This window comes from Vulpes vulpes, chromosome 12 (genome assembly GCF_048418805.1).
Source record: "Vulpes vulpes isolate BD-2025 chromosome 12, VulVul3, whole genome shotgun sequence".
NCBI lineage: Eukaryota > Metazoa > Chordata > Mammalia > Carnivora > Canidae > Vulpes > Vulpes vulpes.
Window position 1 is genome coordinate 61,055,656 of NC_132791.1, and position 17,436 is coordinate 61,073,091.

Below are 17,436 nucleotides of genomic sequence, written 5' to 3' on the forward strand. Positions count from 1 at the left end.
ATCCACTAAGTCACACTGGCAATAAATTCCATAGTCAAAAGTGATAAAAATAGAAACTTGATTACTGATCTTTAAAAAGAAATATCCACAACTAAAATCTCCTTATCTTGCAACCAGCAAATAAGAATTATTTGGGAATTTATGTAAAGTTCCTTTTGGATAGGAGTAGAATGTTCCAAAATTTATTAATCTAAGCAACTTTCTTTATTCACTCCCAGGCTCACTCAAGATTTGTCCTGAAACTGAGAGGAACATATTAAATGTGGCATTAAAGTATAGGCAAATATAGGAGAAGAGTTTAAATTCAACATAACTTGACTTAATAGGAATTTTTTTTCATAACATCTGCAATTAGCAAGAACTATTTAGATGAGGACTTCCATAACACTGTCTCACTATAGTTAATCATAAATTTATTAGTGTATCCCATGTGTATTCAATGGCAATACAATTAGTAAATGAAACACTCTTAGTGATACTATTGGGGTGGAAGTGAAGGATATGCTATGTGTACTTAATAATTACCAAGAGGAAAAAAGCTTGAAACTCAAAATCCTCCCTTTCCATTTAAAATAGCAAATGAAGCCTCTGTGTTACAAAACAAATGCACAAGCACAAGCAGAGTGGATGTTATTGACTGCTCAATTAAAAGTGCCCCCAAATCGATGTCACTTGAAGCAAAAAAAAAAAAAAAAAAAAAATATGTTGCAGCAGGCAAAAGAGCTCCTCAAACAATTATTTCTTGCTTTTTAGACCTAATGTAAATGACACCAAATATTTTTGAACTTTGACCAATTGTAATTTCTATGTTCAAAGATATGTTTTTTAAAAATGCGAAATGATGCTAATCTTTGAAATTACAGTCCAGGGAGCTATTTCTGCCTGCCTACACTTGAAAACTCACCACATGTTCAACACTTTCTGGCAGCTATACACACACACACACAAAAAAAAAACAAAAACAAGGAAAAAGAGAGAGAGGGAGAAAGGTCATCAGAAATAGCCCACATTGAAATTTTCACATTGTTTTTCATGCTTAATTTTTTTCCAAGCAGCATTATCATTTACATTCACAGGAAAACTACTTTAAAACTAATTTGAACACATGCAGCATACTATAAAATTTTTATTCTTATGTTTACAGCATAAGAGCATCTACCCTATAGAAATAATTTCCATGCATCAATACTCCTAAAAATAAAAAGCCAAAAATATGCTATTAATTCTAAGTAAGAAATTGACCATAGTTTTTAAATATTTTATAAAATATTTACTGGAATAGCATTATTTTAAACTCAGTGATTAAAATAAATAAAAATATCACTTGTTTTGCATGCACCTATTCCCTGAAAAAAATTTCATAGAAAAATTGTAGATGACTATAAATTTCTAACATGCACAGTTGAAGCACAGAAAAGTACTAAAAGAAGTAAAGCAAATACATACTTGGTTTCATCCATCACTTCTACTTCTGTAGGGGCTGTAATGGGTGCATTGGAACGTCCTGCAGTGGGGTCATCTGTGTTTAACTCTCCATTTGTAGAGCTTACAACCTGTCGAAAAGAAGAAGGAAATACATATATATATATATATACACATACACACATACACACAAAGTAACAAGTTATATGATAATAAAAACTAAGGCTAAAGTATTTCAATTAGAAAGTTAATAAGAAGAACATAAAACAATTAGTATGTAGTTGAGCTGTTCATAACTGAATATAGTAATAAGTCTAATATTTTATTAAAATTCAAGGCCATCCAGTATTTGCTTTTTGACATACTTCCTTTCCATCTTGAAATTTGTCTTGTCTCTTTCCCTCTGATTTGTAAGACTAACTCCTACACTTGGGTCTGAATCAACAACCCCAGATGTGCCCATGTCCACTGGCATCTTGCTAATCACAAATTACTTCCTTCATAAACTTCAGTATTGCTCCTTCTAATAGATCTTTCATTTCAGTGTGTAATGACACTTGGGTGTCTCTTGCATACTGCCAATTCATCTACCCAGGTGTTCACCCCCCAGATCCAGGAGTCACTGCGAATCCTCTCTTTGACTGAAACCTCGCATCTCATCCATCAGGGAGGCCTGTTAATTTCTCCCCCAAAACACATCCCCAATCTAATCAGTTCTCCCCACCTCTATTACTATCAGGACTTTAGTTCAAGCCACCATGATCTCTTATGTGAAGAAGAGCAACAAGCTATTAACTGGTCTCTTTTTACCTACCCCCACCCTCCATTAATGTACTGTCTATACAACAATCAGAGTGCTCATTTGAAGACAGAAATTAGATCATGTATAATTAACCTGCTTAAATCTCTTCAAGTACCAACTTCCTATTTCACTTAAAGATTCGTATTCTTTACCCTAATTTACAAAGCCTCACAACATCTGAATCCTGCCTACCTCTCTGATCTCATACTACTTTCCCCCTTATTCACTAGCCTCCATCCAGTATGTCAAACTTATTCCCACCTTAAGGCTTTGGCAATTATCTATTTTTGATGCCTTCCTGCTTATTGGCCATATTCTCATCTTTCAGATTCTTAGAGAACATCCCTAAAGCAGCCCTTTTCTATCATACAATCTAAGACTTCCATACAGACACACTATGTCATGTTATACTCTACTATTAACTCTGTATAGCGTTTATCCAGATAGATATTTTTCGGATTATGTTTCTTGACACCCATTCCCACTGCCTCCTGCTCCATGACAGCAAAAACTTTGTCCTGTTGCTCACTATATCTCCCCACTACACCTAGCACAGAACAATCAATAAATATTTGTTGAAATAAATGCATGCATGAATGAAATCCTAAAACAAAATAAAAATCATAGCAAAATTCCCACATTCTCCCAAATCCTCTTGGTCCTATAGTCACCTTTATAGGACTTATTTCTTGCTTTCCCCTCAACTTCTTCAAAACAATAGTCTTAACTTACCACTTCCATTTTTATAAAATTTTCCACTCATTTATTCCTTAACTCCTTGCAATCGATACTCTATAGCTACATCAGATTTCTAGTAAGAGTACTCTCGCAGGTTACCAATGACTCCTAGAAAAATATATTTGGTGGCCTTTGCTCAGTCCTCATTTTCCTATACATTTCTGTATCACTTAGCACTAGCTGATACTCTGGAGTAGATGGGTCCAGAAACAAAGCCTGGCTTTAACATTCACCCACTATGTGACCTGGGAAAGATAGCTCATCATGCTAAACCACAGGGTTCTCAGATATGAAATGGGAAACAACAGTATCCATTTAACAAAATTGATAGGAAGAAATGGAATCAATGCGTAATGGGCAGTGATAGGCATATTTTAAGAGCTCCATGAATGGCGACCCTTGTTCCTCAGCCAGTTTGCCAGCATTCGTGGCTTCAGCAACAACCACAAAGTAAAGGACTCAGTGAGCGCAACTGCTTGCCCACATGTTCACTTACACCACATGTGGTACCTCAAATGCAGTATTTCCAAAATGAAATTTCTCATACTCCTCTTAAATGGGTCACTCCTCCTATCTAGGGTTCCAATTTTTAGTAAACCCTACCTTCTTCTCAGACCTCCAGGTTCAAAATACCAATCACTTCTGCTGCTTCCCCTATCAGAGCTTGTTATAAGGGGGAAAACATGCTAATATATCAAAGGCCTGGACAGCAGACTGACAGCTGACTACCAGATTTAATTAACAGGGTCCATTTACAGAGGCCCATTTTACTGAAACTTAACTAATTCTCGGGTTCTTACCAAGACCACAATGTGCCAGGCACTCTTCCAGGAACTTGGAAAAACACAAGAAAAACACCCTTGCCCTCCTCAACCTGATAGTCCAGGGCATAGCAACAGGCCTCTCGCCCTCACAACTCCCAGAGAAGTCACTAGAAGTCAACCAACAAACCTAGATGAATAGAGGATTATGGAGGCTGAGTTTCCTGTATGGTATATAGACCAAGTACTTAGAAACGAACACTGCATTTGTACCCACAGCTGAAAACACACAAAAATGCCTTGATCATTGTTAGTGACAACCAACTGAAGGAAAGGAATACCCCTGTGTCTCAGTCTGCCACTCTTCTCTGGGGCACCCACTTCTTTCTTTCTGGCATTCTATTGAGCTCCATGTCAATTTTTTCTCTTTATTTCTCCCTCTTTCTGAAAACATTCAACAATCATTATTTGTTCTAATTATCAAACATAATTTGGTTCTTTATTCTTAATTTTTAAGATGTCAGAGCTCCTAGGCTGAACTGGAAAAGAAAGCAGGATTCTTATACTTTTGTATTCGCCACTATCTGTAATTAGCAGAGTGCCTTGCATGCAGAAGATAAACAGTTTACTCAACAATTTCCATTGCTCTTCCCTCAACATCATATTCACAGGTTTCTTTTCCTCCTTTGTGTTCACTGGCCTAAGACAGCTGGAGGGCATGCATCTCAAACTACAGGCAGCTCCTCGAATGTGTCCTCCCTTCCTTTAAACAGTATCATTGAAAACTGATAACTCAGGTAGTCTAAATTTCCAGCAAGAGCAACTGTATGAACATGGTAATTATATAATATGACTTACTTCAGTTCACACAAAGTCATGCCTGACTTTAAAAAGCTTTTAGAGAAATGTTTCAAATCTCATTCCACCTGGTTGAACACAACCAGACAAGAAGGAAATAACATCGTCATTTATATATTTTTTTAATGTAATGTTTTTTTCCTTTCCCCGATTCCTTAACTCTTTGAGTTAAGGCTAATATCTCAGGGTAAGAATAGAATCAATGTGGTAATAGAGTTCTATAAAAGCAGCCTACTTAACACTGGTGACATGAGAGTATATCAGGGCATTAAATTTGTTTTCATTTAAGGAAATTAGTGTCTTTTTGTAAAGGCATTTTACAAAGAAAAAAACAAAGACATAATATTATAAACAGCCTTTATATCCCTATAAACCTAAATCATCCAATATGCACAAATTATTTTTATAAACCAAATTCTGAAGGATTCCATTTAGGTAACATTTCTAAAATTATAACTTGAAGTAGAACATGGGAGTCTCTGCGATATTAGTGTCCATCAGCTGATTTTTGTAATGAAAGTATATCTAAAAGTGACAGCCGCTTTTAGGTTTGACACTTAAAAAAATAAGTCAGTTGTTTTTAGGGTTTTTTCTTCTTGTTGTTCTTAAAGAAGTTTTCTGCGATATTCCTGCTTTAATAAGAAACCTAGTACAGTTATTTTAAGTGGTTACAAAAAAATAAAACAAATAAAAAAGCATCCAGATGTGGCGTTACTACTAGAGTATCCAACTTTAAGAGAAGAGGGTGTGGAAATAGCCTGCAGGTAAGACTAGGAGACAAATGATTGTTCACTTGATGGCTACCTGCCATATCTAATTCCAAAAGAAGTCATTCTCATAGACTTTTGAGTACAAGGATAACACACAGTATCTTTGTAGTCAATGATTTTGTAAGGCAAATTAATTTACTTTCCAAATACAAGGAATTCATATAAATCAGTTGTATTACCACCTTCCTAATTTCTACTGAGTTATTGTAAGGATAATACCACGTGTGCAGTAGAGGTTCACCATCTTCATTAACCAGATCTTCTTCTAACCAATAAATATATTAGACATATTAAATGTTATATACCTTACTGATGCCCTAAGTTTTCTCCAAAAGCCATCATTAAGAAAGCACATTAATAAATGAAATATTGTTAAGAGTAATTTCCCAAGAGTCTTCTGGATCCATATGCTAAGGTTCACACATACTACATGAAACCAACTTTCTTACATATTCTAAAACCTAGAGCTAGAGTGTTAACTTGATATTCCAACAGATGACTCAAAACCACAGTGACATTCTCACGGATTTTCAGCAAAGATAAGCTAAAATGGATTTTCAATTTAACGTTCACATATAGAAGTACCAGGCTGAGCACTATGAGTATTCCAGTTTTTCAAGACGTTACTGTAAAAGAATAAGAAAATAAACCTGTAATGCTCATTTAGCCAAATGAACACCCAGATGAGGCATTTCTTAAGCTAACCTGACAGAGCTGAGCTGGAAATTATTTACCTGCTAATGGCACACAAACCCTCCTCGCACAAACTATCTTGTACATATTACAGCACCCTGGAAACAGGAGGGAAAGACACAACTGTACTCATCACTGAATTCTCCTACTGGTTAGTACCTGTGTATTTTCAAAGATGTGAGAGAGAAAAGTGAAGGCAGTGCCTGGCCGTGTTTTAGAAAAGAGCAGTGCTAATGACAAGCACAACGGAGGACTGGGTGAGGTGTAGCACCTACTACTCCTCTGACTTCTAACCAGGCATGTTTCCTTACCATTTTGAAATACATCTGTCTCATTCTGTTCTGCTATCCTCACCTGTATTTGTATGTCTCAAGTTACAGGGACTCAAACAGCAGAGGGTCCAGCATAAGAATTAATGTTAGTCCTTCATTCCCATGCACAGTATCCAGCTGCACAAGACAGTGGCAACATTTGTGGGTCTGCCCTTTCCCCCCAGATGCTCAGACTCAAGTGTTCCTTTAACTGCAACCAGAGGCTGGACAACTAGAGAAGATGTCCAAACAATCGGGACCCACACCACCTCACGGGAAGCAGTCTTCCAGGGTGCCCTTAACATCTATCTTCCTCCCTCTGCTAAAAAAACTGCCTCTCCGCGTCCCGGGGCAGGGCTTCTGGGTGGCCAAGAACGCAAGGGAACTGTGCTCCAGCGAAAGGCACAGTCCCCCATGGGATTCGAGATGAGCACTACCAGTTGTCAGCTATGCATTTAAAACCTCATTTTGGAGATCCTGGCTTGCCAGGCAGAGACACATCATAGAAGGATAAGTGACATTAACCTTCCCCTTGGTCCTGACACCAAACTAAATTCTTCCTTCTAATTATCAGGCAAATCCTCCCATTTCTCTTCATCTTGGCTACCCATCACTTTCCCTCAGCTAGACTTCTGAGAGCTGTGTTCCTGCCTCAGACTCGTTCTCCCTTTAGTCTGGTCTCCAGCAAAAGTCATCCTTAGGAAAAACACTAACAGAGTTACCTCACTTGTCTAATTCTCTTTACAGCTACCCAATATCCTCAAATCAAGTCCAAATTTAATAACAAGACCTGTTAAGTCCTAGACAATTTGCCTGCTGCCTACCTCTCAGTCTCATTTCTACACACACATACACACACACACACACACACAACAGCTTGACTGGACTGGAGTCCATTGCTCAGGAGGTCTCTCTCTCTCTCCTCTGCCACCTTATGGGTGCTGTCTTCTTGCCTGGGATAGTCCTCTCTAGAACCCTTTCGCCTACTAACTTCTACTGATTCTTCACTTTAAAAACAGGTAAAAAAACAGAATCCAAAAAAAGACACAACTATTTCCAGGAAATCTTAACCCATTAAATGCCGGTTAGGTGCTTCTCTACACATTCTCATAGCATGCTATATTTTCTCCACTGACCACATTGACTGTTTAATTAACCTTCCCCACTAGCTAAAAGTTCCTTGGGGACAGACACCCTATCCTTGTTATTCTTCTTTTATTCAAAGACACCACTACAGTGCCTAGCACTTCCTAGTAGACATGTATATATATTTGCTGAATAATGACTGGCCAAGAAACTGAAAGTGCTAGGTCTAAGTTTCTCAGCCATATTTATTACCAAGGATTCTAAAGGCAGCAGAGAAGAACACACCTGGATGCCTTGGGAGCTTTTCCAAAATACATATAAGCTATGAACAAATTCAAACTTAGGTCTTCATATATCTGAATATAATTTTCAATCTCTTGAGTGGAAAAAGTTTATCAAGCATGTAGCAAGATCCTTCCCCCATCAGTGAATTAACATAATTACACTAAAGATATAGCATAAAATTAGATAAATTCCAATTTGACAATGCTTTCTTTGGGTAGTACCACTAGACTTCACTTCCCAGAGACTAATCAAGTTTCTTAATCTGAAAAAGAATCAATTATTCGAGCATTTAGTACTTCATAAGTCCTACCTTCTATGCTCAATACTTTTTAAATTAAGTTCTCATGACAAAACCATGAGGTAGAGATATTATCAATATTTCCATTTTACTGATGAATAATCTAAGGCATAGAATCTAAATTCAATTCGACTCTAGGGTTTGTGCTCTTAAACACAAGGAAATCAACTTGGCAACCTATGTGTTCGATATGTAATACATATAGTAATTCTAAGGGGGGAAAAAGGAGTTCAAATTTAGACTCTACCAATCAGTTCCTATTAAAAGCACATCTGAAATAATAAATATTTAAGGATCCTTCTGTAAGTCAAAACAACAGGAGATTTCATCTTGCACGTCAACTGGAAGCAGACTGGAATGGCTTTGTGGTGACACAGTGAGAGCAATTCTGAGTTCCAGGAACACAGGGCAGTGACGGATGAGGGACGAATGCCATAGGCCTCAAATGGCTCATTTGAGGTAACTCCTGATTCTGCTCCCAAATACCCTAAATCTGCACCATATCTATTTATCATCAGACAGCTATCAAGTTACTATGGTAATGTCTTTCATGAGAAACTATTCGATAACAGGACCTTAGTATTTGCTGAAAGCAAGTTTTTAAATTGCCAAATACAGTCTTTGTACCTCCTGCAAAGTCAACACTAGAAACTGTAGCATAACAATCATCACAAAGAATCTCAAGACAAACTATTCTTACACTTTTGTATTCATAAAAAGGTTTTCTCTTTATCTCTTCCCTTTATCAGACAACGAGAACAACTGAATACCGTTTCCCTTCCTTTGTTCAGAATGAAATGGAGGATTCATTTATTAGAATAATCACATTAGCTTAGATTTTAGTAACTTTTTGTTTTTTAAGATTTTATTTATTTATTCATGAGAGACACAGAGAGAGGCAGAGACATAGGCAGAGGGAGAAGCAGGCTCCATGCAAGGAGTCTAATGTAGGACTTGATCCTGGGACTCCAGGATCACACCCTGGGTCAAAGGCAGACACTCAATCACTGAGCCACCCAGGCATCCCTAGTAACTTTTCTCTCCTCTTCTTATTACTAGTTTTAAACGACAATTTTATTAGTCCAATTATTAAAGTGCCATATTGTAACTTTTCGAACTTTTTAAGTGGGTAGGCTATAAAGCATAAATGAAGTCAATATTTTAGGACAGAACAAGATTGAGGCATGAGCCTACTTACATTGCCAGTCAATTTTTCACAGAGGTCAAACTTGATTAATGTCCATCGTGTCAGGTTAGTTGATGGTGTAAAATATATTCAGGAAGTCAATGAAAATAATGTAAATTTTTTTTTGCTTGTGTATTACTAGAATGCTACTACGTAAAACTGATCGTGTATTGAATATTAGAATGAAGCCAGATGTAGTCTCCGTAGGCAGAGCAGTTGTTAAAGGGATGGTGAGAAAGAAAGTAAGTGGAAACATCTCTTTGGGAACATACAAAAAAAGAGAACATACAATACTACAGTGATGAGCCAAATCATCAAAGTCATTTACCCTGTGATGGTCTGGAGATCCCATGAACCACCTTTGGGAATCCCACAGGGTAAGAGGAAGCTAAGAAAATACACATTCGTGGTATGACAGAGAAGGGGCCAGAAAGCTTTTAACAGTATCGTAACTGCTGCAGATATCAGTGACCACTGAGCAAGACACCTGCTATTATAACATACGACACTTAGAAACATGTAAACATATATAGACAAACATACCATCCAGTTTGTGTTATGAAACTAAATATAACTTGTTCCATTAGCTATTCCAAGGGTATGAATTGGGGTCATAAAAATTGTTTTAGATCTTAAAATTCAGGCACCCTTGCTTCTGAGTCCTCTTCAAATACTTGCATTACACAGGACTGAAAGGTCCACAGACGACAAAGTTCTATAAAAATATTTGGTTACATAATTTAAATTACCTCTAAAATTTAAAGGGTGAGAAAAACATGAGCACCCATAAGATTTAATCAAGAACGGATTTTTAGAATTCAAATGAAGAAAGAAGAAAATCTATGGGCAGATATCCAATAGACTAAATATATATACACATTCACTAAGAAAAATGCAAACTTGGTAAAACATAATGGAAAATTATTCAAGTGGAATTATGTAGAGGAAAAAAATCAAAACTTTTAAAGAAAGTTCTAAATTAAAATGGATGCAGATAATATTTATTATCTCAATTACTTTAAACTGGCATTTAAATTACCTGAAGTGAGCATTTTAAAAGAAGAGACTTAGTAACCTTCCCCTTTCTATAATTCACATAAAAGATGAAATCAGGGGGGCATGTGAGGGCAAGATAAGTTATTTCTAAGGGTACAGAAAAGGGGAGGGAGGAACACACTTCAAAAAAAAGGACTGCTTTAAATTTTTAGAAATATCCAGGAAATTGAGGAGAGTAACAAATCCTCATTCTTGAAATTATTTTCTCCACCTGATATTTTCTAGAAACAAAATATACCATTGTAACAATAAGGGTCATGTTTATTGGATCAATTAATCTGAAAGTATATTCTGAGTACTAAGGATAAAAAATTTCCTATTTTCAAGCTTAAAGAAGGCAAAAATCAACGAAAGGGAAAAGATATAAAAGTGTTCTATTACAGCATTAAAGAAGACTGAACTTATTATTGGAAAATCAAGCTTAACACATATTTCAATTAATACAGTTTGTTTTTCTAACCTGTTTTGAGTATGAGTTACTTAAATATTTTTGCATATACTTGCAAAAATGAACAAAGACAAAATCGTAGTATCCCTGGTGGTCTTTCTAGACCATGTTAATTTTGCTTTTTGGTTAAATACAAAGGTAGAGAATTATGGAGAGTTCAGTAACAAGTTTTTCATTAGGATATGAAGTCATGCCATGAGTTCCAAAAAAGGGTTAGTTGTATAAATTTGGGAAATAATCACTCATGCAAAAATCAGAAAATACCTGTACCGAGCCACCATGTCTGTCTGCTGCAAGGTGAGCTCTCAAATGGTGGGGATTTGCCTGCTGGGAGTCCCAAGCTGCCCTGTGGTCTGCCGACTGCCATTTATTTAATGCATGTGGCATGCATGGAAGAAGAAAAACCCAATATGTTAAACATCTCATCCTTATAATATAGAAAACAAACGTATAAAAGGAAATTTAAAATACCCTTGCTATTCTGAATCACAGATGCAGTTATCTTTGCATACTGGATGTGGAGAAGTTTTTATTACATGGCTACCATTAGGTAATGATCAACCATAAAAGTAAAACAGAATCATAGAGTTTAGAAGTATAAGGGCTTTAGATATCCTATTCCACCCTCCAATTTTATAAATGAAGTGAACAAAAAACCAGGGAGGTAAAAATCATGTGTCCAAGAAAGCATTCCAAATAAATCACAGAAGTACTAAAATTCCATCCACTATATTTTCTTACAGTAGAGGTCCCCCTTGGTTTTCTAATGAGGACTTACTTCTAACACTGTTAAAAAGATAGTCTTTATAAATAGCTGTATGTAGATCCTAGAAAACTTTTTTCTCTTGCTTAGTACTGTGTTTCTGATTGTGAGGTTAATATGAAAAAAAAAACCAGAAAAGTTCTCTGAAAAGTGGCAAGTGTTATACAGAAGAACACTATGAGGATATGATAGGCATTTTTTTTTTTTTTTATTCAGTGACAGTCCTACTTTATATGAATCCCTTTGTTTCCCTGACCTCTTTTTATCTAGTTCAAATTAAGGAACCCATTCCCATGATAGACTGATATCTAGATGCTTTTACATGACTTGGCAACACTGCACGGCAATAACCACAAACTAATAATAATATACTAACAGAATTAGGAGTAGCTGCTTAAGAGGGGTCAATATGTATGTTCCAGGAAAATGTGGTCAGCACTAATAAAAAGATGGGAAAGGAATACAATAGTTAACATTGTTTTATAATTACATGTTTGGTTCTCCATGAGCTGCTTTCCATGTGTTACCTCATTTTGAGATAGATAGTATCATTCTCATTTCAATGAGGAAGAGACTTAGACTTTAAATACTTGCCTAAGGTCAAAGAAATTGCAAGAAATACAGGAGGGATTGAAACTCAAGAGCCTACTACTCGGCCAGTAGTACTACCTAGCTCCTTAATATAATGATATATGTTTAAAGTCTTCAGTGCTCTTTTCTTTATTTCTTTTTCAAACTAAGTCAAGAAAAACTTGCCATTAAAAAAAAAAAAAAAAAACCTTGTCACAAAGTGCCAAGTATATTGAGCCCTTGGGAGCCTGAACCTATCAGTGGCCAGAGCAAGCCTAGGAGAGAAGAGATGTTAGGTCCAAGTAGGCACAATGAATAAATGTTATGGCACTAAGCTTCCCTAATTAAACTGTACAATGCAAACTTACATAAGAAGTATGAAGGGGCATGAAGTCTACCATCAAAACAATTACCACAGTTCTAGGTCTTTTCATTAAACCTTCTGTGTTCATGACCAGAATTTAGCAGGTATATACCTTAAACTAAGATAAATTAGATGAGATTAAATCTAAAAAAGACAAAAGAATGAAAATGATGCTAAAATGGAGACAAATACCTAAATACTACCTAGAACAACAGGTAACATTTAAGGGTCATGGACCTCGTAAAGAAGATAGGAACAGTTCTCCAGCCTCTCCTCACAATCAATAGTTACATGTACACCTAACACCTTCTCTGAAATGTCAGGAGATCCCGACTTCAACCATCAACTCTAAATTACAAATTGTTTATCTGGGGACATTACATTTCAGTCATTTAACTACATGTTCTTTTATGACTATCAACTTCGAATATCTCATACAACTGAAATGTTTACTGTTTCACAGATGTTTATGAAAAGTTTCTGAGATATATAACTTTTTTTATTATGATAACAGCCTGCATACCCAGGTTTCAAATTTAATACATAAGCTACCCTAAAGGGTTTCCTGGGGAAAAAAACACAAACACAAAAGAAAACAAAAATTGACTCCCTGCATCTACTGCAACAAGGACAACACAAATAAAATATGATTCTCGCCCTCAGTGAACTCACAATCTAGCTAGGAAGACAAGTCTGAAACAGGTATAAAGTTCAACCTGAAGAGATTTGAATTATAATAGAATTCAACATTAAAAGAAGAGTTTCACTTATTATAATACCTAACAGCTACAGAGAACATGAACTATTGATCTTCATCCAATTGAGAAATTATTCTGACATATAAAACACAAACTCCAAGTCTTGTCTTGGAGCCATTTCTTTCTATATGCAGAAAGAGTATTATCAGAGTATTTAAACTGTCAACGAGTAATAATTTATATCTGAAGAAATTTATGTATAAGATCCTTTATTGTCCCAATTTTTCTAAGGCAAAATTCTAAAACTATTCTGTTTTAAATGGCTGTACTTTAAAGCACAATATTGTTAAATATCCCCCAAATGGAGTATTTTATTTTGCTATGATTTTTTAGTGTGTTGTGCTCTTTCCTTTGATTTTCATCTCATTTAACTCACTTGAACTCTGGTGGGATAAATTATACAAGAGTAAAAAAGGACAGCACATTATATATCCCCAGAAAGGGTTGTAAGTGAAAATTTTAAAGACACTATTTAACTCCCAACCAGCAAAACATTTTATGTCAAAGATACATTAAATCAAGCTTATTACAAAACAAAAAAAGTGAGAACATCACTCAAAAATTTCAACAGCTTTCAATTACCCTACCCAGACTCTACTGTCAATTTAGCTGCTATGCTTTGCCTCAAACCTACTCTGCTCAAAGCAAACTGAAATGCTCACTATTCCTCAAACTCTACATTTTTAAACTTCTTCATACTGTTCTCTCTCCCCAAAATGCCCTTATTCCTTCATCTGCCTTTAAAAAATTCAATTCATCAGGCTCATTTCAAAAGCCACCTTCTCCATAAACTCTTCGTAGATCCCCCGTATTTCAATGATCTTCCGTGGCACTTTATTAATATGTTTCATGTGAGACAGCTTACACTGTTCAGTGATGTATTTATTTCTGAGTTTATCATAATGATCACAGTAACAGTAACACGAGCCATGAGACCTGAGATTTAGTGCATACTTATAGGAATTAACAAGGGATATTTCTGTTTCACAGATGAGAGAACTTAGGTTTTGAAAGATAAAGTATTTTGTCCAGGATCGAGTCATATCCAGGTATGTCTGATTTCAGAGACTGAGTGAGCTCATAGCCATTCATTACAAAATAATTTCTTACAGGTGTTTTCCTTATTTGTTGCATTTCTGCGACCTGTAGAATAGTAGCTTTCAAAAAGCAGAAACTCAGCAAAAAATGTATTGAGCTAAATTAAACTACAGTTAGAAAGACTAACTCCTATTATAATTTATTCCAATAGGATATCCAATTACTTCCATTCTAAGAAAGTATCAAATGTTGCTCAAAGTTTATGCTAATTTATACCACTAATGAGAAATTTATTAAACATGTTCTTGTGATTTTTAAACTTCGTAAAGAATGAAAATTAGGGGGAAATGGTTTATTTGTTGCAAATCTATGCATTTTCAATCCTTAATATGCATGTGCATATAATCTGTTTTATGTATTAAAAAATGTATTTTGATCCTTCAATATCTATCTACATGTGTACGTATGTGATCACATAACACACGGGCGCACATGTACACACACCTGTAAAGCTACCATCTGGGCATGGTAAAATACCAGATTTACTTTTAAACTGTCAGAAGGTAATACAGAAGCAAATAAGACATTTCACATCTGAAAGGGCAGCAAACCTGGTTTTTGGATTGTTGCATCTTATCTCTGTGTTGATGTGCTTCTCTGTTTGATGACAGAGCAGGATCTTGCTGAACTGCACCCACTGGAGTAGGCTACAATACAATAATTAGCATCAATACATTCTATTTTAGAAGTCTTATTTAAAATAATTTAGCTGCTTCATGGAATCAAGGAAATAATAAAGGACACTTAAAGTGAAGCCTACAAAAAGATATCACAAAGTATATCATTAAAAATAACAAGTTAAAACAAAAGAAATGTAGCTACTTTTTTACTGTTTTCAAAATATTTAAATATTTTATTAAGTATTCACTTTTACATCAACAAAATACTCTCTAATGTTATCTTTACTTTCAGGTTACTTTCTCATATGAAAGTGTACTTATGTATGTCTCATTTTTAAAGTTAATGTATAAACAGAATAAGTAATTTCAAACAGATAAGGAAATGATTTTTTAAATAAGCTAATAAAATGGCCTATTGGCCATATTTTATTCAGGAGAGACTTCTAAAAATTTTTACTTTTCAAATATGTTTCAAACTCAATATAAATACTTTAAGCACAGTTTATTCAGATATGCATCATAGATACCATATATAGTAAATCACTTTGGATTCAAGAAAAATATAGATCAAACACTTTAATAAGTGAATTGTTCAACAATACCTGAATCTGAGAGTTTGGCAGCTCCAAATACGGATAAAAATTCACTAACAGTGAGCCACAATTAAAGAAATCTTGTAAGACATTCTTATTTAAAAAATAGTGAGACGAAATATTTTAAAAGTTGTCTCTTCAAAGAAGAATTTCATGACGTGTCCCTTTAAGTGATGAGCTCCAATCCTATAGTTACATTCAAGACAATTTCTAAAAATTTTATAAAATTTAAGTTTTATAAAAAATAGTTTTAGAAAGCCAAAACATGCTCCAATTTTTATGTATCAGTCTATTTAAGACAAAACTTAAAACTATTAGTCTAATTAAAACCCACAGCTTTACATTACTAATGTTTTGAGAAATGGCTAAAATAAAACTAAATGATCTTTTTTTTTTTTTCCTAAGATTTTATTTATTTATTCATGAGAGAGACAGAGAGAGAGAGAGGCAGAGACATAGTCAGAGGGAGAAGCAGGCCCCTAGCAGGGAGCCTGATGTGGGACTTGATCCCGGGACTCCAGGATCATGCCCTGGGCTGAAGGCGGCGCCAAACCACTGAGACAACGGGGCTGCCCACTAAATGATCTTTTAAAGTAACAGGATAGGGAGGCCTGTGTGGCTCAGCGGTTTAGCGCCCACCTTTGGCCCAGGGCGTGATCCTGGAGTCCCGGGATGGAGTCCCACATCGGGCTACCTACAAGGAGCCTGCTTCCCCATTCTGACTGTGTCTCTGCTTCTGCCTCTCTCTCTGTTTCTCATGAATAAATAAATAAAATATTTAAAAAAAAATAAAGAGGATATTATATAAAAAAAAATTATATTTGACATTAAGGACTAAATCAGGAATGAAAAGTTCAAAATAACTCATTACTTTAAAAGCAGGAGGTCCAAATATGGGATTTTTATAAAATTCAAAGAATAATTTTAGTACTGTGCTACCTAAAATGCCCATGAAAATGAAATAAAATTAATCCTTTTAAAAAAATTATTTGTACTCACTCTTTTCACTGAAGAAGCTGTACTGCAGGGAAAAGAAAAGACTACAAATTATCTTTCATTATATAGCAAGTACTCACCAACTGTTTACCAATCCAGTCATATTCATAATCAAACAAATATCCTTTTCGATCAAACAAGTCAGTAAAAAGCTTTCTTAGGTAGTCATAGTCTGGTTTTTCAAAAAAATCTAGCCTTCTTACATAACGAAGATATGTTGCCATTTCTTCTAGAAAGGAATAAAAATTGTTCTGATTATACTTTTCTATCTACTCATTACTAATAAAATTATTTAAAGATCTAAAAATGCAATGTTATAAAAACATGAAAAAGTAACAAAATCCTGCTGCAATTTAAAATTTTAGGAATTTAGGGGCACCTGGGTGGCTCAGTCAGTTAAACATCTGCCTTTGGCTCAGGTCATGATCTCAGGGTCCTAGGATGGAGACCCGTGTCAGGCTCCCTGATCAACGGGGAGTCTGCTTCTCCCATTCCCTGGGCTGCTCTCTCATGCTCTTTCTCAAATAAATAAATAAAATCTTAAAATTTTTTAAATTTTAGGAATTTAATCTCAATGAAATTCTAAAGAAGAGAAGGGAAGAAAAAAATAGGGTCAACAGAGAAATGAGAGGTTTTATTAAATAAATACGTTGATTTCATTTCACTAGGAAAGGCTCAAATTTTTATTTACATTGTTGCTTTGAATAGAAACCTTGGATAGTACTAAATATTGAATTAGCAACTTAATAATACATAATTACTTAAACACAAGCATCATACTTAGCTCATCAACTTAAAATTTATTTAAAATACTAGTGTGAATTGATTTATATATTAAATTATATATTAAAGCATCTGCACTCACTTGATGGATGTTTTTTACCATCAGGTACATTCACTAACTGACCTATAGAAGATTCAAATTTCTAACTTGGGCTATGAACATAATTCTAACCAAGC

At 35.2% G+C, this 17,436-nt stretch overlaps 1 protein-coding gene across 30 annotated transcripts in view; it reads right to left on the bottom strand.

The window, feature by feature from the left end:
* The window catches only part of CSNK1G3 (casein kinase 1 gamma 3), a 109,272-nt gene that overhangs the window by 11,215 nt on the left and 80,621 nt on the right, over positions 1-17,436 (bottom strand). For 5 of the 30 annotated variants that reach the window (XM_072728696.1, XM_072728695.1, XM_072728697.1 and 2 more), the window contains exons 9-12: positions 16,557-16,705; positions 14,819-14,914; positions 1,447-1,553; positions 905-928 (exon numbers count right to left, since the gene is read on the bottom strand). In XM_072728696.1, the coding sequence (XP_072584797.1) occupies positions 905-928; positions 1,447-1,553; positions 14,819-14,914; positions 16,557-16,705 (376 nt within the window). Of the gene's footprint in view, positions 1-904; positions 929-1,446; positions 1,554-10,978; positions 11,075-14,818; positions 14,915-16,556; positions 16,706-17,436 lie in introns of all 30 variants that reach the window. The other 25 variants (XM_072728683.1, XM_072728681.1, XM_072728684.1 and 22 more) reach the window with 10 other exon arrangements.